Source organism: Xenopus laevis, chromosome 1L (genome assembly GCF_017654675.1).
Source record: "Xenopus laevis strain J_2021 chromosome 1L, Xenopus_laevis_v10.1, whole genome shotgun sequence".
Taxonomy (NCBI): Eukaryota; Metazoa; Chordata; class Amphibia; order Anura; family Pipidae; genus Xenopus; species Xenopus laevis.
Genome location: NC_054371.1, coordinates 196,896,058 through 196,923,756, shown reverse-complemented (window position 1 = coordinate 196,923,756; position 27,699 = coordinate 196,896,058). Strand labels below are relative to the sequence as shown.

Below are 27,699 nucleotides of genomic sequence, written 5' to 3'. Positions count from 1 at the left end.
TTTTCAGGCCGAAAAAACTTTCAAGTATGTTCCAAATTCAGTCACCCAGGCAGAAAAGAAAGGAAATCCACCACTTGTGGGGAATTTATCACAGTACAAGCCTCTGGGGAATATCATCAGCTCAGTGAAAAATATTTTCACTCGGGAACAATATTAAATACAAGACAAATTCCTGACAACTCACAAATTTTTTTTTCCTAGGGATAAAACGTGAAAAGAAAGGAAATCTATTCCCAGCCAATGATAAATCTGCCCCATGAGTGTATTATGCTCTATAAATCCCTTAGTGAAATCAGCACATGGATTAGATATACTGAGTGACTACACAAATCATTTCAGGCATATGAAGCTTATTATGCTGTTTATCATGAGGCACTGGGAAAATGTTAATATGTTGGTGTTGCAATTAAAATCTGTTGCATGTGCTTGTGGCTTAATACAGTACAAACTGTTACAGTGTCTTATTCAAACACATTAATTGTAACCACTTTTTCTCTGTGATGTTTGTGATTATCTCTTTGTGTAGTAGCAACATGCTGCTCAGCCACATGGAAAATAACAGGTACAGGTATAGGACCTGTTATCTAGAATACTTCCGACCTGGGGTTTTCTAGAAAATCGATCTTTCCGTAATATGTATTGTGACAACTGGGCCTGTAGGGGTACCTGGGTCAGTGTCTTGGGGCCGCTTTCCACAGTCTTTTAGGGTAAAAACAGTCACAGTAGTCGCTCCTCTTAAAGGCAAGTGCCTGCAGTTTATTCTGTTACACAGTCTTTAGTAACAAGCAAAACAAAACAAGGAAAAATAAACCCTTGCACCAGAGCGCTGGTTAAACACAGTTGGCAGCCTAACTACAGTTGGGTGGCTTGCCCAACACCAACTTAAAACAAAAGAATCAAAACATAACAAAAGTTTGGTAATCAGTACCTTCCTTGTGCAGTGCAGCTTCTGCTCTCTCGCTCTCTCTCTCACTCTCAGGTGGGAGGGGTCCCTCCTCCCAAGGTCAGTCAGGTACTTTACCTGCAGCAATTACCTTGCAGCTTTGGTCTGTATTAATTAATCCATGTTCCAGGGTGTGTATTATATAACACCTTGGGAGAAACATATCGCCCATCTATAACTAACCCAGCTGCTTTGTTACAGTATATTCGTACCTTAAGGGATACTGTCATGGAAAAACATGTTTTTTCCAAAACACATCAGTTAATAGTGCTGCTCCAGCAGAATTATGCACTGCAATCCATTTCTCAAAAGAGCAAACAGATTTTTTATATTCAATTTTGAAATCTGACATGGGGCTAGACATTTTGTCAATTTCCCAGCTGCCCCAGTCATGTGACTTTTGCCTGCACTTTAGGATGGAATTACTTTCTGGCTGTTATTTCTTCTACTTGATGTAACTGAATGTGTCTCAGTGGGACTTGACTTTTACTATTAAGTGTTGTTCTTAGATCTTCCAGGGAGCTTTTATCTTGTGTTAAGGAGCTGCTATCTCGTTACCTTCCCATTGTTCTGTTGTTAGGCTGCTGGAGGGGGGGGGAAGGGAGGGGGTGATATCACTCCAACTTGCAGTACAGCAGTAAAGAGTGATTGAAGTTTATAAGTGCAAAAGTCACATGACTGGAGGCAGCTGGGAAATTGACAATATGTCTAGCCCCATGTCAGATTTCAAAATTAAATATAACAAATTCTGTTTGCTCTTTTGAAAAATGGATTTCAGTGCAGAATTCCGCTGGAGCAGCACTATTAACTGATGTGTTTTGACAGTATGCCTTTAAGTCATCTAAAAAAAAATCATTAAACATTAAATAAACCCAATAAGGATTAATTATAACTTAATTTGGATCAAGTACAAGGTACTGGTTTATTATTACAGAGAAAAAGGAAATCATTTTTAAAAATATGGATTATTTGGATAAACAGGTTTCCGGATAACGGATCCCATACCTGTGCTTCCATTTGTTTGATATTCTATGAATGTCTGTAAACCTGTAATTCTCACATACAGTAAATACAATGTTTAACCATTATTTCACGAATACAGGTATGGGATCTGTTATCTGGAAACCCGTTATCCAGAGAGCTCGAAATTATGGCAGGGCTGTCACCCACAGACTCCATTTTATCTATTTTTTTTTTAATTATTTATTTTTTCTCTTTAATAATAAAACAGTAGCTTGTACTTGATCCAAACTAAAATATAATATATAATAATAATATTATTGGAAGCAAAACCAGCTTATTGGCCTATTTTTTTTAATGTTTATTTATTTCTAGTAGACTTAAGGTATCTTTATAGAAAGATCCATTATCCAGAAAACCCCAAGTTCCGAGCGTTCTAGATAACAGGTTCAATATCTGTATAATTTTCTTGTTTCTTCTCTGAATTTCCCTGTAATCAGCATATTCTATAGCTCTGTACAGTGTCACACTGGCTTGTATTTGATTGACAATGTAGGTACAATATAGTTATGGTGTGTACTAAATCCTAACCTGCATTAAATCCATTGCATCACTATAGTTTTCATTGGCTATAGAAATTCTAGGGTTTTACTGAGCAGTTTGAAATAAGGAACCAGGTCACCAGTTCTGCGTGGTCAGGGTGTGTCTATCTGTAATACAGTTAATACAGGAAAACTGATTCATTAAAAAGAACATTTCAGGAGTTTCACAATTGGGTAAAAGGCTAATATAATAATCCTGTCCACAGATATAAGCAGTTGTCTTTAAAGCCCATCGAGATTTCTCTGATTTAATGCCATGGAACCTTCTCTCCAGCCTCTCAAAATGTCAGATGAAAAAATAAAAGAGTGAGATGTATATTCTGCATCTACATTAGACACAGCCCCCAAGATCATGTTGCACCCACCATTCACTATAATAGATAGACATTGCACTGCTGATGAGCATGATATAAAGCACGCCAGGGATACTACATCCTGTACATAGTCTATGCATGTCCTCTGAGAAGCCATTAATACATTCTGATTATTACATAGACATATCTGTGCCTCAACTCTAGCTGACCTTAAAGATGGGTTTTCAGAAGAGGAAATAGAAACTCTCAATCTTACCCTAACTTAGAGTCCTGCGCTGGTCCATTTTTTGGAACCCGTAGCCGCAACCTGCAATCCGCAACCCGGACCCACAACCCAAATTCTTTCCCGCTTGGACCCGCTACCCGACCCGCAAGTACCTTATGCACAACCCGGACCCGCGACCCTCTGACCATCAAGAATCACGAAGTGCTGTCATTGTAAACCAGAAGTGACATCATCGGAAGTAGGCGTGATCAGAAAAAAAGGATTAAAACAGGAAGTGCTGCCATTGTAAACCAGAAGTGACATCATCAGAAGTAGACATGATCAGAAAAAAAGAGTAAAAATCGCTATTAAGAGGACTAGCAGCTTGACCCGCGACCCGCAAACCTGCAGAACTGCTGACCCGCGTCTATACCCGTGACCCGCAACCCGCAGGGTACCCCAGGTTTTTGCGGGTAACCCGCGGGTATTTGACCTGCTGCAGGACTCTACAGTAACTTGCATTCAGGTTGAGCCCTCATTCCACAGCTCCAAGCCCCCCGGTTCCACAGTTTGAGAAGCACTACCTTATAGAGAGCATACAGCCTTACCTGCAGTAGAAGACTTGTGTCCCTTGCTGGACATTGTATTTCATATGTTATCCATCAGCTGTTACTCATGCCCATTGTACCTGTAGGTCTGAGAGGGAAGTGGTAGATCACTACACTCCATTATTATATCTAACCAAATCTAAATCAGGCCTTCTCCTGTTGGGTAAAGAAGGGGTGAGATAAACTTAAAATGGTAGTTCCCTTTTTGATTAACCTTTAGTATGTAGTGATATTCTGAGATAATCCAGTGAGGTCTCCCCCTCTCCTGGACCCTCACTTGGGTGTCATTGGGAAGCATAAGGTAGGGAGTAGCAGGAGGCACACAACATCGATGCCCAATCCTTATTACCTGTCCTAAGGCTGCACCTCCTAATGCTGTTCTAATATAGTTTTAAGCTTTAAAGGACAACTGAACCCTAAAAATGAATATGGCTCAAAATGCCATATTTTATATACTGAACTTATTGCACCAGCCTAAAGTTTCGGCTTCTCAATAACAGCAATGATCCAGGACTTCAAACTTGTCACAGGGGGTCACCATCTTGGAAAGTGTCTGCGACACTCACATGCTCAGTGGGCTCTGAGCAGCTGTTGAGAAGCTAAACTTAGGGGTCGTCACAAATTATCAAGCAGAAAATGAGGTTGGTCTGTAATATAAGATGATGCTACAGGGCTGATTATTAAATTCTGATGGTAATTATGCTGGAGTCTGAGCTGCCATGTATTAATTATCTGTATTAATTACTAATCAGCCTTATATTGTGACATTTCTATTCTATGTGTACTGTATATTGTGAGTGGGTCCCTAAGCTCAGTAAGTGACAGCACCATGGAGCATGTGCAGTGAATCAGCAGAAAAGAAGATGGGGAGCTACTGGGGCATCTTTGGAGACACAGATCTTTACTGCTAAAGGGCTGTGGTTGCCTTGAGCTGGTACAGAAGCCCAAAACATAATGTACAACATTTCTAGCTACTTCTTTAGTTAAGCTTTAGTTCTCCTTTAAATAGGCAGCGTACCATCCCAGTATGCTAAGGCTATTTGGTGCTATTTGCTATTTTATTTCCACTCACAAACAATAAAGGCAGAAAATGTTAAAAAAGCCCTTTTATATCATATTTCTCCCAGCAAACTCTTAAAATCATCTCCTGCTGCCAATATATTACTAACTTCAATGTCAAACAAAGCCGTATTCTTACCTCTCGCAGGATCACGACCTCAGCAAATCACAAGCTCAGTAATGTGCCTCAGAATACGCGGGCCCTGCCTTCAAGCTTCACTGTACAATCTGTCCATTCCCCTCCTCACAGGACTCCATCAAAATCTGATTGCAATGTGTACCAGCTCTTTCCATGGCCCGTTTCTAAATGCCATGAGGTATAAGCCATTCTTGTCCACAGACGCAATTTGTATTTAATCAGCCAAAATAAATAGCTGAAATATAAACAAATACATCACTCCAAGGTAGGAAACAAATATGTATAAACTAAAATTACCTACATAAAATAAACTGGAAAGAGGTCCCATTGCCCTGCAGGCTAATAAAGATTGGCTAGTGAAGGTGATTTATCACACTGACTGCTGGGCATGCATATTTTTTTACATCTTCCTAAATTTTAATTTTTTTTTTATAATTTAGCACCTGTGTGTGTTTACTTAATACATGAGTATTATATATGGTTGCCTCCCTGGTATTTCACATTATGAATGGGCTTTGGGGAGGAAAGAACTATTATAAGTGCCTGTAGGCACTGGATAGTTCCAAAGTAAGGCAGGTTTATAAATTGGCTCTGCCTCTTTGCAGCTTGCCTTCATTAGGCTCATTGACAACCGTGGTTAGTGCCAGTTAGTCACTTAGTCTACAGATTAATCCAGTATTTTAGGTTGCATTTAATTAATTAAAAATGGATATATCTGCATATGATAAAACTCTTTGTGCATTGTAAATGATGGACCAGAAGGAGAGCTTGAACCCCACTATAATCTGAAAATTCTGATTTTTGCATGGCCTTCAGAAAGAAGGGGCGCTAAGCCTGATGGTCAAAAGTCTCATGGGTTTCCTGCCTCCTACACGTTCCCTAACTTGTAAGGTAAATAATTACATTATCCGCATACAACCTCATTACTGCCCCCTTAGTTGTGACTGTTTTGTAAGCGGAAGTCCATTATGCAGGGAGGATTATCTATTCACTGGTAATCTAATTATCTACCTGGCACAGACCAAACACACAGTAGCTTCAGTTTCCCTGTTTGTCCTGTTTAGCTTAAAGAAATAACTAAAGCTATAGATTTTTTTTTATGATTGAAGGACTTGTTCTCCTTTGAGTTAAAGGGATACTGACATGGGGGAAAATTTTTTTTCAAAACGCATCAGTTAATAGTGCTGCTCCAGCAGAATTATGCACTGAAATCTGTTTCTCAAAACAGATTTTGTTATATTTAATTTTGAAATCTGACATGGGGCTAGACATATTGTCAGTTTCCCAGCTGCCCCAAGTCATGTGACTATGCTCTGATAAACTTCAGTCACTCTTTACTGCTGTACTGCAAGTTGGAGTGATATCACCCCTCCCCCCCAGCAGCCTAACAACAGAACAATGGGAAGGTAATAAGATAACAACTCCCTAACACAAGATAACAGCTGCCTGATAGATCTAAGAACACTACTCAATAGTAAAATCCAGGTCCCACTGTGACACATTCAGTTACATTGAGTAGGAGAAACAACAGCCTGCCAGAAAGCAGTTCCATTATTATTTGTGGTTTTTGAGTTATTTAGCGTTTTATTCCGCAGATCTCCAGTTTGCGATTTCAGCAATCATGTTGCTAGGGTCCAACTTGTCCTAGCAACCATGCATTGATTTGAATAAGAGACTGGAATATGAATAGGAGAGGCCTTAATAGAAAGATGAGTAATAGAAGTAGTTATAAAAATAATAGTCTTACATTGCTTTTGTTTTTTTTAGTGACCCCCATTTGAAAGCTGGAAAGAGTCAGAAGACAAAGGCAAATAATTCATAATAACTAAATAATGAAGGCCAATTGAAAAGTTGCTTAGAATTAACCATTATATATCATACTAAAAGGTGAACCACCACTAGGACATTTAGGGACGTCAGTAATTAAAGGGGCTGGTATTATTGTACCCCATAGTCACTACTTACCCTGATTTTTTTAATGTATTGTAACTAGCAGGGTGGTTACTTGTAGAGATGCACCGAATCCACTATTTGGGATTCAGCCGAATCCCCGAATCCTTGGTGAAAGATTCGGCCGAATACCGAACCGAATCCTAAATTGCATAAGTAAATTAGGGGCAGGAAAGGAAAAAGTGTAAAAAATTCTTCTTTTGTGATGAAAAGTCACGTGATTTCCCTCCCTGTCCCTAATTTGCATATGCAAATTAGGATTCAGATTCAGTTCGGCCCGGCACAAGGATTCGGCCGAATCCGAATCCATCTGGAAAAGGCCGAAACCTGTCAAATCCCGAACCAAATCCTGAATTCAGTGCATCCCTAGTTACTTGCCCTACATACACATATCCCCTGAGGGACCCAATGTGCCCCTAATAATGGCCCTGGTAAGTACAGACCCGGCTAATCATCAGCTGTGGGGCCCTGGTGGGATTAGGTTAATTTAACTGTGAACCACCCCTTTAAAACAATTGGAATAAAATGTGTTCAGCACAAGCCTGATTCACTGAACTCATGATATTGAACAAGGGGTATACTGTGGCTTTAATTAAGCACACTGCTGCATAATCGTTAATGGAAAGCCATGATGTATGCATTAAATAGAATTGTGCCAAGTGAGAAGCATTTGTAGCACATACTGAACTGGCAGTTACCAATAACGCTGCATTGCTGATAAAGCCCGAACCACTATACCGTAAAGATAATGATACTGGCATTCCTAGTTTGTTTTCTAAACAGTTATGTCATCTCCTGACTATTTGACCTGGCTCCACAATAAAGCAGAACTGCAACTGGGCCCTGAACTCTGTTTCACGGAAATGATGACAAAGCTCAGTCTCTACAGTGAAACATCAAATCTTATGACTGAGCCTGGCTGGGCTGTTTGGCTCTTTGTAAGACTAAAGCTGGTCTTAAGGTGGCCATACACGGGCCGATAAAAGCTGCCAACAGACGAGTCATCAGTTTATTGGTCCCTGTGTGGGGCCCTCCGATGGGCTTCCCAGATCGATATCTGAGAGTCGGCCAGATGTTGATCGGGCAGGGGTAAAAATCCCATCGGATCGCAGGCAACATCTGTTCGTTGATGGCCCCTAGAGCCGATGATTGCATCAGCCCGATATCGCCCACCTCAAGGTGGGCCACCTTAAGTGAGTCAGAGGAAGACTCAGGGAATCTCACTTCTGTCCTGCCAGAGTCTCTTCACTTATATCATTATCATTATACTCCCTTATTTATGGCTTGTTGTGCAACATGAATGCACAGGACTAGTGATGAGCGAATCTGTCCCGTTTCATATTGCCAAAAAATTAGCAAAACGCATTGAAGTCAATGGGCGTTTTTACGTGCGACAAATTTTTATGTGCGCAATAATTTTTCCCGCTCCAAATGCATTGTCAATGGGCGTTTTTTTCGTATGGCGACTTTTTCCTCCAAATGCATTAAAGTCAATGGCCATCTTATTCTTGTGGACGACTTTTACGCTGCAAATTTTCGCAGCAGTTTCGCAAATAATTTGCACATGGTGGAATTCGGAATTTCAATGCGAATCTAAGGCTTGCATCTAAATTCGCTCATCACTACATAAGACATATCCTTAGAGATCTGTGCGGGTATTTTCAGCCCCGGATTTGTGGCAAGGCCACAAAGGCCCTGGCATAGGGCAGTAAAAAATTATGGGCGGCATACCACCTAAGCACTTCATGGGGAGCTGTGCGTCCCCAGTCCGCTTATGCAAGCGCGCACTCGCGGGGGTTAGTGGGGGCACGCACTAGTGCGATAGGACCTCATGGTCTAGGGGCGCCAGCTTATAGAGCTGTATGGTTACAGTATCTTTAGTAGGAAACATAAATCAGCTATGGAAGGGAGGGAGGCAAGTGTAGTGTTATGTGCTGGTATATTGTGTGGTGGAATGCAGATGCCTGAAGGGCACACAGGAGTCAATGGCAGACTAGTATCTTTGAATTATACATTTCAATTTTATTGCATTGTTTGTTTCTCTTTATGCAAAATGCCCATCATCCTCAATGTAGTTATATGGGATGCACTGAATCCAGGATTTGGATTTGGACAGAATTTTGCCTTTTTCAGCAGGATTTACCTGAATCCAAGTCCCTGGCTGAACCGACTCAGAATCCTTAAAATCAAGTGACTTACCGTCACACAAACAAGGAAGTAAAAAACTTCTCTTTTGCCATTCCTAAAATGTAAATGAGGGTTCAGATTCAGTTCAGTATTCGTCCAAATCAGACCATTCGGGATTTGGCTGAATCCCAAAATAATGGATTTGGTGCATCCCTAGGATATATACTGTATCCATGCTTCCAATATTGGTAAAAATAGTTCTTTTTTTATTTAGTCCCCACAGCCACATTAGTTTGCCACTTAATCGTTTTAAGTTAACGGCTGTGATACTCAAAGCAGTTGACTGCTGAGTCTCACAGCTACATTATTTACCCCCAGTACATCTAAAATCTGTGAGTAAATCATTTATCATAATAATATAGTGCAATTGATTATTGATACCTCGTGCCCCCCAGCAGTCTCAGTGACTCCTTCGTCTATAGGTAGTTAGATGTGTGTGTAGGTGTCCGTGTAGGTGTGTGAGTAGGTGTGTGTGTGTGTGTTTGTGTGTAGGTGTGTGTTTATGTAGGTGTGTGTTTGTGTGTGTGTAGATGTGTGTTTGTGTAGGTATGTGTGTTTGTGTGAGTTTGTGTAGGTGTGTGTGTTTGTGTAGCTGTGTGTATGTGTGTGTGTGTGTGTGTGTGTGGGTGTGTGTGGGTGTGTGGGTGTAGGTGTGTGTTTGTGTAGCTGTGTGTATGTGTGTGTGTGTGTGTGTGTGTGTGTGTGGGTATGTGTGGGTTTGTGGGTGTAGGTGTGTGTTTGTGTAGCTGTGTGTATGTGTGTGTGTGTAGGTTTGTGCGTGTGTTTTTAGTTGTGTGTGTGTGTGTGTGCAGGTGTGTGTGTTTGTGTAGCTGTCTGTAGGTGTGTGCATGTGTTTTTAGCTGTGTGTGTGTAGGTGTTTGTATATGTGTGTGTGAGCTGCCCTAGGCCATACCTGATGCTTGACACAATACAGTAATGGTTTGAATAACTGATATATATGTATAATTGAAATATGAATAAGAGAGGGCCTTAATAGAAAGTCCAGTAATAAAAAGACTTTACAGAGTATTAGTCTTTTAGATGGGGGTCAGTGACCTCCATCTGAAAGCTGGAAAGAGTCAGAAGAAGGCAAATAATTCAAAGGGAAATAATGAAGGCCAATTGAATTGCTTGGCATTAACCATTGTTTAATATACTAAGAGTTAATTTAAAGGTGAACCACCCCTTGAATGACTCTTGTCCTGGCTATAAGTTTATCTGAAGTTCCCGGAGAGGCAGTTATATGGGTAACCTCTCCCTGTGCTTAGTAGTAGTAGGTATTGTAGAAGTAAAGTGAGTGACTATAGAACTAATAAATGGGCATATTTCTAGTTGAAATAGATAATCATGTGGGTGCCTAGAAATTGTACTTTTAACAGTATGATGTGCGGGTGATCACTCTCTCTATGATGTAGGGGCAAAACCATAAAAAGTGCATATGTTTAACCAGAAACAGCTGAGAAAAGAAACCAGCGAGCGATGCTGAGATTAGTGCAGCTCTGAGATCTGGGGAACGAGCTTTCACTTCTCAGATCTCTGCTGCTTCCTTGTGTTCAAAGCAGAAGCTCTCTCAGCTCTCCCTGCTGCACCGCAACAACGACCATCCCACGACTCTGTCGCACCGACTCCCCACAGACCCAAAATACACAGATCACTTTACCCGTGTCTAGTGGGAAACATGAGCACAGGACTGTATAAAGGAAAATCAATTCATACGCTCCAAGATTTTCTTTTCCTGGACTGAAGCATGGACAGGTTTAGTGCCATGTGAAGTACAGGAAAATAGATTTACAGCTACTGAACTTGCCACATTATCCCTTCTATACAGCGCAGGAGCATCATATTGATGATGAGAATCGTAATTAAGAATTGCACATTGTAAAGGTGGCCATAGACGTAACAATTACGATCTTTCTTGGAAAAGATCTTTCCGAGAAAGATCGTTCGTTTCAATACACACATGTAGAGCTGAATCGTCAGATATACAGGTAGATATACAGGGAGAAACAATAGAATTCTACCTGTATCTGACGATTCAGCACTAACAATGGCCGATGTTTGGGTGCCTTCAAAGGCACCCGATCAAAATTTTCCGTCCAGCCCGATCAACGAGCCGACCGATATCCAAGTCTTCTGCCGATTTCAGTCGGCTCTTTTTCCACCATACACGCAACGAATATCGGACGAAAATTCGTTTCGTACGATATTATCTGTGCGTCTATGGCCACCTTTACTGAGACATTCAGCAGCAGCAGATATCTCTTATACAGACACACAACTGGGCAGAAGAGAGATGGAAGGACAGATAAGGGATGCACCGAATCAAGGATTTGGTTCGAGATTCTACCAGGATTCAGCTTTTTTTTCAGCAGGATTCCGCTTCGGCTGAATCCTTCTGCCCGTCCTACCAAATCCGAATCCTAATATGCAAATTAGGGGCGGGGAGGGAAATCGTGTGACTTTTTGTCACAAAACAAGGAAGTAAAAAATGTTTTCCCCTTCCCACCCCTAATTTAAATTAGGATTCGGATTCAGTTCGGTATTCAGCCGAATCTTTCACGAAGGGTTCAGGGGTTCGGCTGAATTCAAAATAGTGGATTCGGTGCAGCCCTAGGACAGATAGACATAAATAAAAGACAGACGGTCTGGGTTAGGGATGACCGACTAGGAAACCTTTTAGAACCACCCAGAAGGAAGAGAAATCTCAGGTATATAACCAAGCAACTTCCAAGCTCATGGTGTCTGTACTAGGAAGAGAATGATGCTGGCATAGTTAAGGAATGTGCAATTACTCTAGATTTACAGCAGTTAACTAATGTCTGTAATAAGTGTTATTGCACCCTTGGGTGCCAACGACAGCCTGTACTTGCACCCTATGTCCTGTCTAGGCGATAAATCTTTTTCACTTCAGCGACAGCTCCACATAGTCCAGGAGCCCCCCTGCTCTCCTTCTCACTTTCCCATTAAATGATATTGTGTGTGAGCCAGTGCTGTAGGTGGTCTGACGTTCAGTCTGCTATCACCCCCCCACCCCACCCAGCAAGACAGTTGGTCACCCTCAATCCACATGGGTGGCAATTGTTTAATGTCTTTCACTGTCCCAGTGTCTGACAAGATCCTCTTCTCAGCCTTGTTATTAGCAAGTTATTAGCACTAATACACATGTGTGTGTCCCTGAGGAAGGCCATTTAAGGTAACAGAAACGTTGGAATCATAAGAAGTAGATGCTTTGCAATCAGCGGGGGATAACCGCAGGCCCATGGCAGGGTATTGTTTCATGGGAAAGTGAGTGAGTTGTGTTTTCTTTCTTCCAAACAACTAACTTATAATTGGCTTGTGGTTAATGATTGGCTGGCACGGGGGGAGCCTGTGCATAACTCCAGCTGCCTGTTATAAACAGCAGCACCTATAGAGGATTGAGATTGTCGCTATATATACTACATTGTCGCTCATATGCAGACTGTGTAATGATACATTGTATGTCAGGTACACAGGATAGAACATGATCACCCTTGATTACTTAACCTCTGGGTGCACCTTCCCATTCCAGCTCAGTCTTCTGGGAAAGGACAGGGGGCTGACACTTTGAAGCTTTTATGACTCTGTGAAAAAGAAGAAAAAGGAGAATGTGTTGGACAGAATACACAGTCGCTACTAAATCAATTTATTTGTTTAGAGGTTTTTATTTCCAGCCTTCAAAAGGCGTGAGTACAATATGCAGCTAGATCTCCAGATATTTACAGCCAGTTGTATAGGGACAGGGCCAAGTCAAACCAAGGGACTCCCCAGGAATAATATAACCCTGAAGCAAACAAGCAGTCCTTATCCTCTGCCTTGTCTCTGGCCAGGAGGGAGCTTTTCTACACTTCCCATCTGACATGTCTCTCGTGAATGAATCCAAGGCGATTACAGGAGGATCCTGGCTCCCTTCCCAGTCCTTCTCTTTTGTGGTTACACAAAACTCTTCTTTTCTTACTACAAGCACATGGCTTATCTAGGTGACAGCTGAAAAGAATCATATTTCATTAAAACCACATTAGGTGGATAGGCAAAGCCCTTCTTTTTTCATTCATAACCAAAGGTGTTAACCCCAAGAAAATCAATAAAATATGTGAAGTGTCAGAGGTCGAGCATAGTCATCATGGGAAGCTCCAACTCCTGCCCATTATCTGGTCAATAAGGTAAAGGTGCCAAGTCAATGAAACCAGCACATAGAGGAGACTGAGAACTGAGCTCTGGAAGATTTAGCCCAAAGAGGATGAGAAGGGACAAATATTTGGCTAGAGCTGAGCCTTCCCCAGGCATTAGTTGAACAATGCTGCTCCAGATGATGATCAGGGTTTCCCAAACGCAACACTGAGTCATAGACTTACTCTGTTGGACTTTCAACTGCAGCTGTTGTTGAAGTACAAATCTCAGCAGATAACCTACCCATCACTTGTAACTGGGAGTGCTGCCAGTTACAGCTCAACAACATCAGAAAGGGGTGCATAGAAGATATTGATTTTCATACCTGTTGATAGCAAAGAAAGTGGTAACGCTATGGGGGGTGCTGGGAGTTGTAGTAGAAGAACAGATGTGGCGACACACTGGGGAAGGAATGGATCTTTCCTATGAATTAATCAGAGAGTTAATTATCTTATATATAAGGAGCATAGGGGCAATGGTAATGGGTAGTGATGGGCGAATAAATTCTCCAGGCACAAATTCATAGCGAATTTTCACGTTTTGCCAAAAATTTGGACGCATGTCAGAAGAGTTTCGCGCATAAAAACTGTCGCACATTAAAATTATCCGGACACCCATTGACTTTAAAGCATTTGGATAAAATAGGCTCGTGTCAAAATTGTTGTGTGCTTCAAAATATGTGTTTTTGCGAATTTTTGGGGAATTTCACGGGAAACTCGCAAATTTTTCGCAGAAGCGAAACAGGACAGATTCATCCATCACTATAAATGAGATAATGTAATGCCTTGGCATCATCGCTGAATTTGGTTAATACATTATATTAGGCTGGACCAGCAATCTGGCAAATGCCAGGGGGGCTGATGTAAGATGTCATAGACAGTGACTATTAAGTGGGCTGGTGAGGGGCTGTTTGGACTTCTGTGTACTTGGAATGCCAGGGCTTATTTTGATTCCAAGTCCAGACCTGCATTATATAGTTTTATATAAAGATAAATCGCTTATTCTCATGATTTTGTCACATTTCTGATGAAAAGCAAGTCAAGAAGTTATTGGGAAGCCATTGCTGGAGCCATGTGTGCCCAAGGGGAAAGGCTACAGACCCCAGCGCCCCGTGCAAGTAGAACTGTAGCAGCAATTACCGATATAGACGCGTTTTTGCGCACTGATGAACACAAAGACGCACAAAGACGCATTGAATGAATGTGGGACTGCAGTGCCCTGGCTGGTGTCAGTGAAACGGGGCTGATGAATGGACTGAGAGATAAAGACACTATATATAGAGAGACTGGGTGCTGGGAGCTCACCCATTGGGCCGCCTTATCTGACAAGGTGGGAAGCGCGCGGTCCTGGCGCCGATGTCGTTTCTTAGCGCTGTAGCTTTGGAGCTGTAGTTCCTTGGCTTGAGGGAGGGTCGCTGAGCCCTCCTCTTTCTTATGCAGCCGCCCCTCCTTCCCTACCCGCTGACGGTATAATGATATAATCATGAGGGGTGTCAGATCCCGCATTTGAACTTGCAGCCAAACGGGCAGAGGGATTGTTCTTGCACAAGGACTCGGCGCAGACACACGCGCTGCAACACTTCACCCTTGTACAACGGCGACTGCTTGTGTATAGCGCTGGGACAAGAGCCTGAGGATCCCCCCTCCACCCCAAAAGCATCAGCCCCACTCCAGCCTGGGAATATAGTCCATCATCAGCCACACGAGTCTGGGGGAGATTCCTGTACAAGGTGGATTGGATGCAGCTGCACTAGGTCACCTTAAAAGGTAAATTCATTGTATTTGACTTGTCTGGCAACTCTGTTTAGCCAGGGGATGAAGCAGCTCACAATGCAACAATGGGCAATTCATTCATTCACTCACAATTTCTAATGAAAAAAAAAACATTAAATATAAAAAAAAAAAAAAGTCCTTGCGCCTTGGCACAGGTTCTACATGAATGATCTGCTCTTTGTAAGAGTTTGTCAGGGAGGGGATCTTTGCTGTGGGTCACTGTCCTTGTCATTGTGTGTGTGGGGGGTGATAATAATCACATTTTATCATTTTAATAAAGAGCCAGTGAGAGGGAGATGGGAGTGAGGGTTGGGAGAGGCGATGACATTTCTCAGTGCTGTTCCCCATCACATAACAGATCTGTGTTCTTGGAAAGCTTTTCCCTTTCTGTGTGAGTCTGTGTGAGTCTCTGCAGAGCTGCACTCGTGTTGCTTTTGTCCAGCTACACTGGCAGCGCAAGATTGACACAAACACCCAGGAGCCTGGCGCAAACCCACTAACAATGTTAGGGTGCCCATAATTCTAGGGAGACAATGTCCCCTTCCAAACCCACATCCATCAGTATTGTTACTTTATTAAGTTTTTCACTGACAATTACGCCCTGTGTTTGGGAGGCTGCAGAATGGGAATACAGTTTATTTCTTTTTGATTGTTTCGTTTCTTCCTAACGAATTTTCCAGGACAATGCGGTTTTTAGGTCTTTATTGTTCCTACACAGGCAGTTTGTCATGAAGCGGATAATCGCACGCACAAAGTACCGCATGATCGTCCGTTATTATTATCATTATTATTAATATTATACCATTACAATTTCGCCCTTTGTGCACAGTTTCAAATTCTTGGCACGATGCGCATTTGCGATAGCGTTGCGCGGGCCGCAGAAGTTCCCACTGGAAACCGCCCCCAGGGCTTCGTCCATCCTTCTCGTTAGAGGACGAGGGGGGAGGGGGCTGTTCATTTGGGGGGCTATTCACTTGGGGATGGGGCTATTACTTGGGGGGCTATTCATTTGGGGAGGGGGCTATTCACTTGAGGGGGTATTTACTTGGGGGCTATTCACTTAGGGGGGATATTCACTTGGGGAGGGGGCTGTTCACTTGGGGGGCTATTCATTTGGGGGGGCTATTCACTAGGGGGGCTATTCATTTGGGGAGGGGGCTATTCACTTGGGGAGGGGGCTGTTCACTTGGGGGCTATTCACTTGGGGATGGGGCTATTACTTGGGGGCTATTCATTTTGGGAGGGGGCTATTCACTTGGGGAGGGGGCTGTTTACTTGGGGGGCTATTCATTGGGGAGGGGGTTATTCACTTGGTGGGCTATTCACTTGGGGAGGGGGCTGTTCACTTGGGGGCTATTCACTTAGGGGGATATTCACTTGGGGAGGGGGCTATGGGGGGCTATTCATTTGGGGAGGGGGCTATTCACTTGGGGAGGGGGCTATTCACTCGGCAGCTGTTACAAGAGCTTTGTCGGATCTCAGTGCAAAGTAAAAGAAGTCATCTGAAGCAGGTATAGGGTGATTTATATGGAGTTAATGGTATACGCCAGGCAAGCAGAAAAAAAGGCAAAAAGTGATAAAGTATACGTGGGTCGATTGCTGTAAATGAACCTGCTGCTGTTGGTGCGTTAATTCGCCGGCTAATCGCAGATCGCTCCAGCAATGTGTTTTATAGGAGTCATAGAACGGATGTATTGTTCTCCTTCACACCCCTGCTAATAGGATGTCTAGGAATGTGCGCTGCATGACAGTTGCACTGCGACCCCTACAGGCCGTGAGCGGCATCGCTTCTGCAGTATCGGCCAGGTTTTCTCTGCTGAGCACGAGGTTTTGCAACACGTAACACACCCCCTTTTGTGTCAGATCATCGTGTTGCACATCATTCATCTGGGCGAGCTGGCAGTTTGGGACGATCGATGGCACTTAGTGAATGGCTGGCATTTAATTAAAACACCTGCAGTGAAAGAGCGAGACAAATCCTGCCCGTTGCCGCTTTTTATAGTGAGCTCAAGGTATTTTCAGCTCGGCTGAGCAGATTACTATCGATCCGTATTGGCCACAATAAAAGCAATAAAAGGCTATAAATATCCCAAGGACACGTGGAAATGAGATGAAAAGGCTGGGCAGCCCATGGGGGTGGGGTGAGATAGTTAAAATGATATTAGGAGGGGTCAGTCATGACGGTGGGGTCGTTATGGCACAGTTGTGATGGGTACAAATATTTATGTCGATGGTGGGTAAAAATGTTTCTGTTGGGGTCTTAAAGGTGACCATAGATGTAGAGATCCGCTCGTTTGGTGATGTCGCTGCACTAGAAGAGCCGAATTTCCGGCTCCCTGGCAACCAGGGGGGCACTGCCGCCAGAGACGAGTGGATCAACTTGCCTCATTGGTCGAGCGCCCCTGTTTGGGGGCCCGTGTATGGGGGCCTTTAGAAAGGGATCCCATTATTTATAATGCATTGTGCAACCCTCCAGCGCAACAGATACCTACCTGCCAGGTTTGCCAGGTCTAATTTCCAAAATCAGCCAAAGTCAGCTACAAAACCAGGCCAAAACTAGCCAAGAGGCACTTCAAAAGTAGCCCAAAATTGCACAATAAGTCTAAAAAATAAATGAATATATGTGAAAATATGCCTGTTTTGCAAATTTTTCCATGAAACAAATTCACCCGTCATCAGTGCGTAATTACAGAGGGGGGCCCAGAAAGTATAGGGGCCCATAGGCCCTAATACATATACAATTTCAATAAATATTGGTAAAACAGGTCAAACTCTAGACATTTTGTTGGCTAGCAGATTTTTACCCCTAAATTGTCTGAAATTGAGGAAAGTAACTGGAAAATGCTTAAGAGTGACGGGAGGCTGGGGTACAGAGTCCAAAATCTGGTAATTCCCGACTTCTGCACAACTCAGTCCCATGGCATGCTGGGTATTGTAGTCTTACATTAAACTCGACAGCTGGCAAATTGTTAAACAAAACGACATTACCCAACATGCATTGGGAAACAGGCTTGGCATATTAGGGCAAGAATAAACTTTGGCTGTACTCCAAAGTACAAACCAGCCAAAGGCCCAAAAAGTAGCCCAAACACGTACCTTGGCTATCTAGTACTTTCAAAACCTGCCTGGGCTTTAAATTAGTAGCCCAATTTGGCAGGAAAACCGCCAACCTGGCAACCCTGATACCTGCCCCTTGGAACATGGGCAAAACATGCCTTAAATGAGTGCGCCCCCTAGCAGCAGTGCCACGTCTGTGCCCCAAACCAGCTGCCATTCTCTTAACAGAATCCTTTGCACGAGGCATAACAGGCAGGCACTCCAGATGGGGCAGTTTGTCATTATATTTTACTGCTTAAAGTTGCACAACACTATATCTGCCTCAGACTGTTGCAACATAGTCCCCTGTGTGCCCAGCCCCATGCATTTCACTGCAACCTAATTGTTGGGATTAGTTGTAGTAGTTTCATGGCTGCTGTCATTCAGTACCATAACTAGAACTTACTGGGTCCCAAAGCAACATTTGTTAGCCCCACCCCCAAAAAAAATATTCTGAAAAAGGAACACATTAAAAAAATACACAATTTTTGGAATAATCAGGGTACATTTCACTACAGGTTGTACTTGTATATATTTGTATGCGACAAATCTATCTATCTATCTATCTATCTATCTATCTATCTGTCTGTCTGTCTGTCTGTCTGTCTGTCTGTCTGTCTGTCTGTCTGTCTCTTTCTCCCCTCTATCTATCTATCTATCTATCTATCTATCTATCTATCTATCTATCTATCTATCTGTCTGTCTGTCTGTCTGTCTGTCTGTCTGTCTGTCTGTCTGTCTGTCTGTCTGTCTGTCTGTCTGTCTGTCTGTCTCTTTCCCCCTCTATCTATCTATCTATCTATCTATCTATCTATCTATCTATCTATCTATCTATCTATCTATCTATCTATCTATCTATCTATCTATCTATCTATCTATCTATCTATCTATCTCTCTCTCTCTCTCTCTCTCTCTCTCTCTCTCTCTCTCTCTGTCTGTCTGTCTGTCTGTCTGTCTGTCTGTCTGTCTGTCTGTCTGTCTATCTATCTATCTACCATATACTTGAATCAGTCCTGACCCAGCCAGGGCCCCACAGCTGATGATTAGCCAGATCTGTACTTGCCAGGGCCATTATTAGGGGCACATTAGGTCCCTCAGGGGAGATAAGAATGAAGGGCAAGTAACCACCGTGCAAGTTAGACTACAACAAAGAATCAGGGTAAGTAGTGAATATGGGGTACAATTGTACCAGCCCCTTTAATTACTGAGGTCCCTAAATGTCCTGTAAGGTTTAAAGTGGTGGTGGTTCACCTTTTAGTATGTTATACAATGGCTTATTCTAAACAACTTTTCAATTGGCCTTCATTTTTTTGAATTATTTGCCTTCTTCTTCTGACTCTTTCCATCTTTCAAATGGGGGTCAGTGACCCCACCTAAAAAAATGCTTTGTAAGGGCTACAAATGTATTGTTATTGCTACTTTTTATTATTCATCTTTCTAATTGGGCCCTCTCCTAATCATATTCCAGTCTCTTATTCATATCAGTGCGTCGTTGCTAGGGTAAATTGGTCGGTAGCAACCAGATTGTTCAAATTGCAAACTGGAGAGCAGCTGAATAAAAAGATAAATAACTTAAAAACCGTAAACCATAAGAAATCAATTGTAAATGGTCTCAGAAGGTCACTCTCTATGTCATACTAAAAAGTTAATATAAAGGTGAACAAGCCCAATTTCTTCACCAGTAGCCAGAGCTTCATGTCTTATTGCACTAGAATGCCAATTTTCTGTGAGGAGAGGAGACCAGGCTCAGAATAAACTCAGGCAACTCCGGCTTTGCCTTTCAGCTCTGATCTCACCGGCGTCTGCCTCTCGGCTTGGGCTCATATAACAAAAGCCAGCTGTTTCTATGAGCCACGGCAAGGGCGGTAACTGCGAACACACTTGGGAGGGAGGGAAGCTGCAGTCTAAAAAAGCTACGGATAACGGCCAGGGAAAATCCTCTGTATTATCCATCGCCACGTGTACTGCGAGGTCTGCTCGAGCCAACAGCCCTGTGTGGAATGCACATTTAGGGGGAACAACCCGATGAATTCACACATTACTCAGTTACAAGCGTGTGTCTTAAGCCCTCCTGCCCTGATTTCATTCCCACACTACTTCCAACAAGTTCCTTCCCTCACTGTTAACCTGAAAAGTGTAACCATGTGATCTGCAGAGCGATTGCTATTGGCAGTGTCGGACTGGCCCACAGGGATACCAGGAAAACTCCCGGTGGGCCCAGGTGCCAGTGGGCCTCCTGCTTCTAAACATTCCCTATTTCTTTATGGGAACAAAGAGGCTTAATAATGGAAGAATAGAGTATAGTATGTAGAGAAAAGAGACTAGGAGAATAAAGAGGTTGAGTGAGTAGAGGAGGAATAGTACAAGTTTGGAAAGTGGGCCCTCAGCCTAAGGTTTTCTGGTGCCCCTGGCATCCCAGTCCAACACTGGCTATTGGCACAATGTTCCAGACTTAGAGTAAGTGCATTGGCCCTGGAACCCAGTCAGGGTTGCCAGGTTGACTGGTTTCCAGCCAAATTGGGCTACTAATTTCAAGCCCAGGCGGGTTTTGAAAGTACAAACTAGCCAAGGTACGGATATTGAATAGAAATGGGCTGCAGCTTATCCTGCGGGGTATCCTGTGTCAATCCCCCAATAGAATCAATCAAAAAGAAATCCAATAGCCAAGGTACGGATTTGGGCTACTTTTTTGGGCCTTTGGCTTGTTTTTTTCTTTGGAAACCTGCCAAAGTTTTTTCTAGCCCTAATGTGCCAAGCCTGCGTCTCCCAGTGCATGTTGGGTAATGTCGTTTTTGTTTGCCGGCTGCCAAGTTTAATGGTAAGACTACAATCCCCAGCATGCAATGGGACTGACTGGCGTAGAAGTCTGCAGATTTTGGGTTATATACCCCAGTCTCCCGTGACTTTCCTCAATTCCAGACAATTTTGTCTGCTGGCCACCAACATTTTCTAGAGTTTGAGCTGTTTTACCAATATTTATTGAAATTGTATTTGAATTAGGGCCTCATGGGGCCACTATACCTCCTGAGCCCCTGCTGTAGTTATGCCCCTGGTGATGGGGGCAAATCTTTCCCATTTTGCTCCTTGGAAAAATGTGCAAATCAGTGAAATCACATATATTCTTTTAATTTCTTTATACTTTTTTTCACTTCACATATTGTGCTATGTTTGGGCTACTTATGAAGTGTCTCTTGGCTAGTTTTGGGCTGGTTTTGTAGCTGACTTTGGCTGGTTTTGAAAGTTAGACCTGGCAACCCTGGCCCCAGTATCCCTTGGTGAAAAGGTGGTATGACAGGAATACAGCAATTGTAGTGACACAACTACCAGTGTTTGTTGGACTTTTCTATATTATACGGGGGCCACAGCCTTCCTGCATTGCCAGGGGCCCCTATAGCAGAGGAAATATAACATTGCTTCCCCCAATTATACACTTAGTTTCTGGCAGCATTTCTGTATCCCATGCCATTGCCTAAACATGTCACTTTCCTTTTGAAGAGAGACATGAATAAAACTCCTTCCAGGAGTCTTTTTTTTAATCACCACCCACTTAGAGGAAATGGCAAAGCCTGACAACTGCTCATTGTTAGAGAGCAGAGACCACCATTCCCAGAGGGAGGAGGGGTTGGACTTGCAGACTGGAGCAGAGGAGGGTGTCATTACCAGCTAAAGAAGGGATCAGAGAAAACTCAAATCTCCCCCCAGCTCTATTGATTATAACTAGTGATGCAGCACTTGGCTTAGGCACTTCTCCTGAGTCAACGGATCAAATGGCTGCCCAATTTGCTTTCCTGGGTGGATCAGCTCCAAAAAGAAATCATACGTCTGTTTTTTCTTTCCTTTTAAACGTATGTGTCTTAATTCTGCAATTAATATCCTCTGCTGCAGATCATGTCACAAACAATACGCAGCTTCCACCTGAACTTGATAGAAGGCTCAGCAATCATCAGTGAGTGTGTATTACACCATAGAACACTATGAACCCCAATTTGGCTAATTTAATGTTGTAAAAAAGTTTCTTAACTATAAACCCACATTTACATGTACTCTACCTGTAATCCAGTGGTTTCATTTGGGGTTGTCTATTATATCTCTGTATGTGTTTCCATGGTCCTAAAAAGGTTGATTCCTTGATTGCATAACTTACTTAACATCGATATATGCTGTACATGTCATGTAAAATACCTTTTTTACATTTTCTCTGGTAAACAGATTGTTTGCTTTTTAAACACTGTTCTTTTTTACAACATACAAATATCTCTATCTACAGTATCTCTCTCTCACTCTCTCTCTCTCTCTCTCTCTCTCTCTCTCTCTCTCTCTCTCTCTCTCTCTCTCTCTATCTATCTATCTATCATCTCTCTCTCTCTCTCTCTCTCTCTCTCTCTCTCTCTCTCTCTCTCTCTCTCTCTCTCTCTATCTCTCTCTCTCTCTCTCTCTCTGACCAGCTCCAGGAAATGGGTCCTAGAACAATGCAGGAACTTGTACTGGGCAACAGACTGTCCCGTGAGATTCTAATGTTAAACAACTAATTTCCATGCCCATTTCATACATGGGGATAGTAAGATCTCATTGCAAGCTCACAATTCAGTAGGAAAGTGATCAACCTTATTGACATACCTTCACATCAGTGGTGAATCAGCTTCTATGTATGACTCTACTCACTGACAGGACACGGAAATGATAAGGATGAGCAAGAACTGAGCTGAATAGCTGGAGGGGGATTATGTGTTTTATGCTGACAAACACCTAATCAAGGACTTTAATGCTTTACTAATGGCCTTCCACATATTGACTAAATTAATTGATATTGGAAAAGACAGAGATCATTTTCTTCTATCCACTTTTAGATGACATTTCCGCTCAAAGGATTTCCCCATCTTTCTACTTCTGTTCTTTCCACACCCCCTTTCCACCTACACAGTTTTTATTCTCAATCTTTTCTCAACTTTTCTTTGTTTTATAATCTCCAATTCTTTAACATCCCATATGTTTTACCCCCAACTCCATTCTCCATTTCTTCTTATGTTTCCTCATTCCTTCCTTAATTTCTCTTCAACCCCCACATTATCATACTCTTTTCTGTATTTTAACCCCTACTTTATCTTAGGGAAATGCAAGAGCTGCTAAACCATTAGATCAGTGATTCCCAACATGTTGCTTCCCCAACTCCTTGGATGTTGCTCCCAGTGGCCTCCAAGCAAGTGTTTATTTTTGAATTCCAGGCTTCTAAACAAGTCTTAGTTTCATAAAAACCAAAGTTCACTGCCAAACAGAGCCTTCTGTAGGTAGCCAGACCACATAAGAGCCACCAGTAGTCAACCACAGTTTATAATTGGCACCCCCAGTAATTTTTTGCATGCTTGTGTTGCTCTCCAACTTTTTTAACATTTTGAATGTGGCTCACGGATAAAAAAGGTTGGGGATCCCTGCATTATATATATAACTTGAATCTATAATAGCCCCAACTAGTATACATGTGTAGTAGTGTTCAAGTATAGAGAATAAACATCTTGTCAATGTAAAAACCTGTGGAATTTGGGCAATGATTATATTTTTCCTCTGTTTCTGATTCTGATCTAATGTCACATAAAGCATTTTTTTGGATAAAATGAATCCCTCACTGCCCCCTATCTCCTCTAGTGCTGAATTTGGAAACAGTTGGCCATTCTTGCAGCTCAGTGATCTTACTGCCTGGGTGTCATGCCTCAACTGAAATAAAAATACACAGGCCTGTTTTCGCACTTGCAGAAGTATTTACAACCTTCACACTTCACAGCTTTGTTTAGACACTTATACTTGAAGGAAGAGACCTACAATGTTGGGCCACTAGATACTTGAAGTGTCAGGAGAGGCACTTGATCATGAATTTTCAAGCAACACTAAACCATTTGTTTAGATTATATGTTAAATCATAAAACACTTAAACCCAATTAGCAAATGTATTTGCACCCCTGCACACTGCTAACACTTGATGTAGAGCCACACCCCATTTCAGCCTAAATAAATGAGCACCAGTGCCAAGTGTTTGGATGCATTAAATTTAGCATTGGGCTCTTTCACTAAAGAGATGCACAAATTTTAGGAAAAAATGTTTCATTGTGGGGGAAAAAAAACTATAATTTCCACGTTGTTGTTCTGACTCTTGTTTGTAATAGATGCTAATACATTGTTTCATATTTTTTTCATTCTAGGTCAAGATGTTATTAGAAATAAAATATATATTTTGGATATGCTCAGCATTTTCCCTTACAAATGCATTCCGTGCAGGTGAGTAATGAAATTCCATTATTGTCTTTGCCTGATGGAAACAATTGGTGGTGTTACATTTTATGACCAATGGTTTTTTTTGCGGAAAAAAATCACAGCAAAGCTCTTTGTGTGACATATGCTGACGGCAGCACACATTCCAGCTACCTAAAAAGAAATATGACTGCATTGCTTGTGATCCCAGATCATCTATTCTCCACAAATGTATATGTAATGTATGCATTTAAGTTTAACAATGAGAACTGCCTTATGCACAAACTTGCTTGGCCTAAAACAAACCACTAAATGTTTTTGCAGCATGCATTAAAATTCAGGTGACCCCCATGATCCCTCTATTTCCTAAATAGTTATGTAATAGTTGTGCATTCTGTGTGGTATGTCACAATGTTAATAACGAATCACCAGGGTGCAAAAAAACTGCTATTATTCATTTTAACCCTGTATAAGCATATTATATTCAGCTCAGATAATAAATGCCACTTCAAGAATCACTAGCAGCAGCAGAGGGATATCTTGAGAATGATTTAAGAAACAGAATGGGGTGTAGACTTCTTTAGAAATGGACAATTAGTGACTGGTTCCATTGCTCGAGCCCCTGCAATTACCAACTGCTTTTAAGTTTTTGCCAGGAAAAGCTCTGGCATTCTCTGGCCTTTTGGAAATGAAAGGAATTGTCTGAGACTAAGGTAGCAGGCACATTATTGCTTGTTTTAAACCTTTCATATTTTTCCATCCCTCATTACACACTCAGCAGGTCAAAAGGATTAGTTTTGGCTCCATATGTGAAGGACACAGCAGAAAACGTGAAGCTCCATAAAGCTGTTTTTTAAGTTACAGTTTGAGAGTGTACCTGGCCAAGCCTGGGTGATTCTGCAACATATTGATAAACATTCTAGGAGAAATGCTGGAGTGTCAGCTCAGTGAACCAGATAATGGCAGCAAAAATTATATACACACACTACACACTATGCAATCGGTGATGTGCAAAGGTCTACTTTATACCCAGTTGCCAAGAAACATTTTGTGTATTCAGTAACCACATTTTTTAAAATGATGTGTCTGCACTGACAATGTAACCTGCACATAGGGAAGGGGAATTTACCTTAATAAAATCATAGACTTTACATTTTAGGCCAGTGCCGGATGTGTCTCCTTCTTGCTACAAGAAATCTGGGTCTCTTTTTTTTTTATTGCTGCAGCCAAATGAATACGTTCCATCTGAGGTACTGGCTCATGAATACCATTGGCATTGTTCCCCAAAAACTTATTTAGTTGTGGCTAGGAAAGTGCAGAGCTGGCACCATCAGTTCCTGGCCTAAGGCCATATATGTATATTGGCCAGAAAGAGAGATAGTTTTCTATGTAAGCGATGCCCTCTCTGATCATTATTGGGGTAGAAGCTTGAGTGCAGAAATGCCACCTTGCTTGTCCAGCTCCTCATTAGAGTATAACCCACCAAATAGGCCCTGTAGCTAGGTCACTGTTTCTTAACATTTTTTGCCAGAATCTGCTTTGGGGCCTGAAAATTGGGTTAGAACTAGTTATTCACTTGTTTATTATTATTTTCTATTTTATCAGCAAATATAAATATATTCAAGGACATCATGGAGGCCCATCTTAAAAAGCATAGGGAGATTACCTATGGTAAAGAATGTCTGCATAGTACACTTTTCTAGAGGCTTTTTGGGCAGTTCAAACGGAATTTGTTTTATGGACACCCCAGAGCAGACTCATTCGCTTCTCTCACCTTTTAAATAATCAGAGACGTAAGTTTTCACCTAGCAACACGCCTACAAATAGAAAGCAAATGTATATTTAAATAAGATAACACCGTTTCTAGTAATAATATAGACTATGGTTACAATATATTAAAACAACAAGTACATTTCTATTCATTTTATCACAAATCCAGTATATCCATTCTAATGTGTTGTATTAACGCTAAAATGATGTCTAGAGGTATTTCCTTACACCCAGTAAGGTGTTTAGTGATGCCTTTATTTTTTCAAAGATGGAACGTTTCCTACAAGTTTCAGAACTTTTTGATTCAAGCTTATCTATGAATATGCTTCTCTTCCTCTACAGATATATATATTTTTATAAGTACTGACCCCACAGTCTGGGAACCTGTACTGCTCTTAAGAAGTTTAATATACCCATTTACAGTAACAGAGCTTATTTCAGTGCTGAATTATATGGGCAATACAATTTACCAAACAGAATGCTAGAATCCACCAAGTAATTAAACAATAACAATGGAAAGGGGCAGACAGAATTCAATGAGAAGATTTACAGCCTAGGAGCAGCCACTGAAGAAAACTGGGGAAAGTTCAAACACAAAAGGACCAAGAGTCTGGAAAAGTGGGAAATCGCCATAGTGAATTTGTTTATATTAGCACTCAGGCATATAGCACTATTGGCTTCTTCGCTAAACCCCATATCATGATGTATATTTCTGTTAGACTTCATGTATGCAGTTCAAGGTAAGGTATTTATTAACTTAGTTTTCAGGAGCAATATATTACATTTATTGTATGTTTAAATTTGTTTTATTCCAGTTATAAAAATAAAAAAATGAAAGCCATTCAGTTTTATATTAATAGAGCCCACTTTCCGGATGGGGGGAGAAAAAGGTAGATCCCAGTGCGGGGCCATGTTTAGTCATGAACATGCACTTAATGGAGAGGTTCCTTGCTGACATCACATGCATACACAGTGCTACGCAATATGTTGGCACTATATAAATACATGTTAATAAATAAAATACACATAATTTGCAAACTGGAACACAGGAAGGCCCATTTACTAAAGTTGGAATTTTTTGAAACTTAATTAAACTCTATTTCTCTAAAATCACAAATTCCATGAAAGTTATTAAAAGATCAGAATAAAAAAATGAAAATAGCTGTTGAAAAAATCTGAAAACCCCCAAATTTTGTGTGAACAAACAAAAAATTTGTAAGACAATTACATTTCTGATCTTCGAAAACCTTTAAAACCAAGAACAAAAGGCTGATCTTTGCAAGAGAAGAAAGGAAACTTCCATTAACATCTACATGACCTCGATAGGGTTTACTTGCTGTACTTTAATATTTGTAGAGTCTTCCACAAAACATTTTGTTGAATACCAAACCAAATTCACATTTTTATAATTGAGAACAACTAAACATTTTCATCATCTATTAACAAAAAAATGTCATTTTTAGTTGGCTCGAGCTTTACAGGCTCATGACTTTAATAAAAGCCAAATCCCGAAATTAATCCTGGGTTAGGTACATCTCTACTGCACAATATTTACTGCAGGCAGCCTTGATTTGAGTTTTTATGTGCATATTCCTGGCAAATGATTGGTGAGCCATGAGTGAGTATCCCAACCGGAGCCTTCCAATTTACGTCCCCCTAAAGTAGC

The 27,699-nt window shown here is 41.7% G+C and overlaps 1 protein-coding gene across 4 annotated transcripts in view; it reads left to right on the top strand.

Annotated features, from left to right (window-relative positions):
• The first annotated feature begins 14,534 nt into the window (after window positions 1-14,534).
• The window catches only part of vcan.L (versican L homeolog), an 85,293-nt gene continuing 72,128 nt past the window's right edge, over window positions 14,535-27,699 (top strand). The window contains exons 1-2 of one of the 4 annotated variants that reach the window (XM_018226135.2): window positions 14,535-14,921; window positions 24,215-24,290. In XM_018226135.2, the coding sequence (XP_018081624.1) occupies window positions 24,221-24,290 (70 nt within the window). In that variant the 5' untranslated portion in view covers window positions 14,535-14,921; window positions 24,215-24,220. 4 annotated transcript variants of the gene reach the window in all.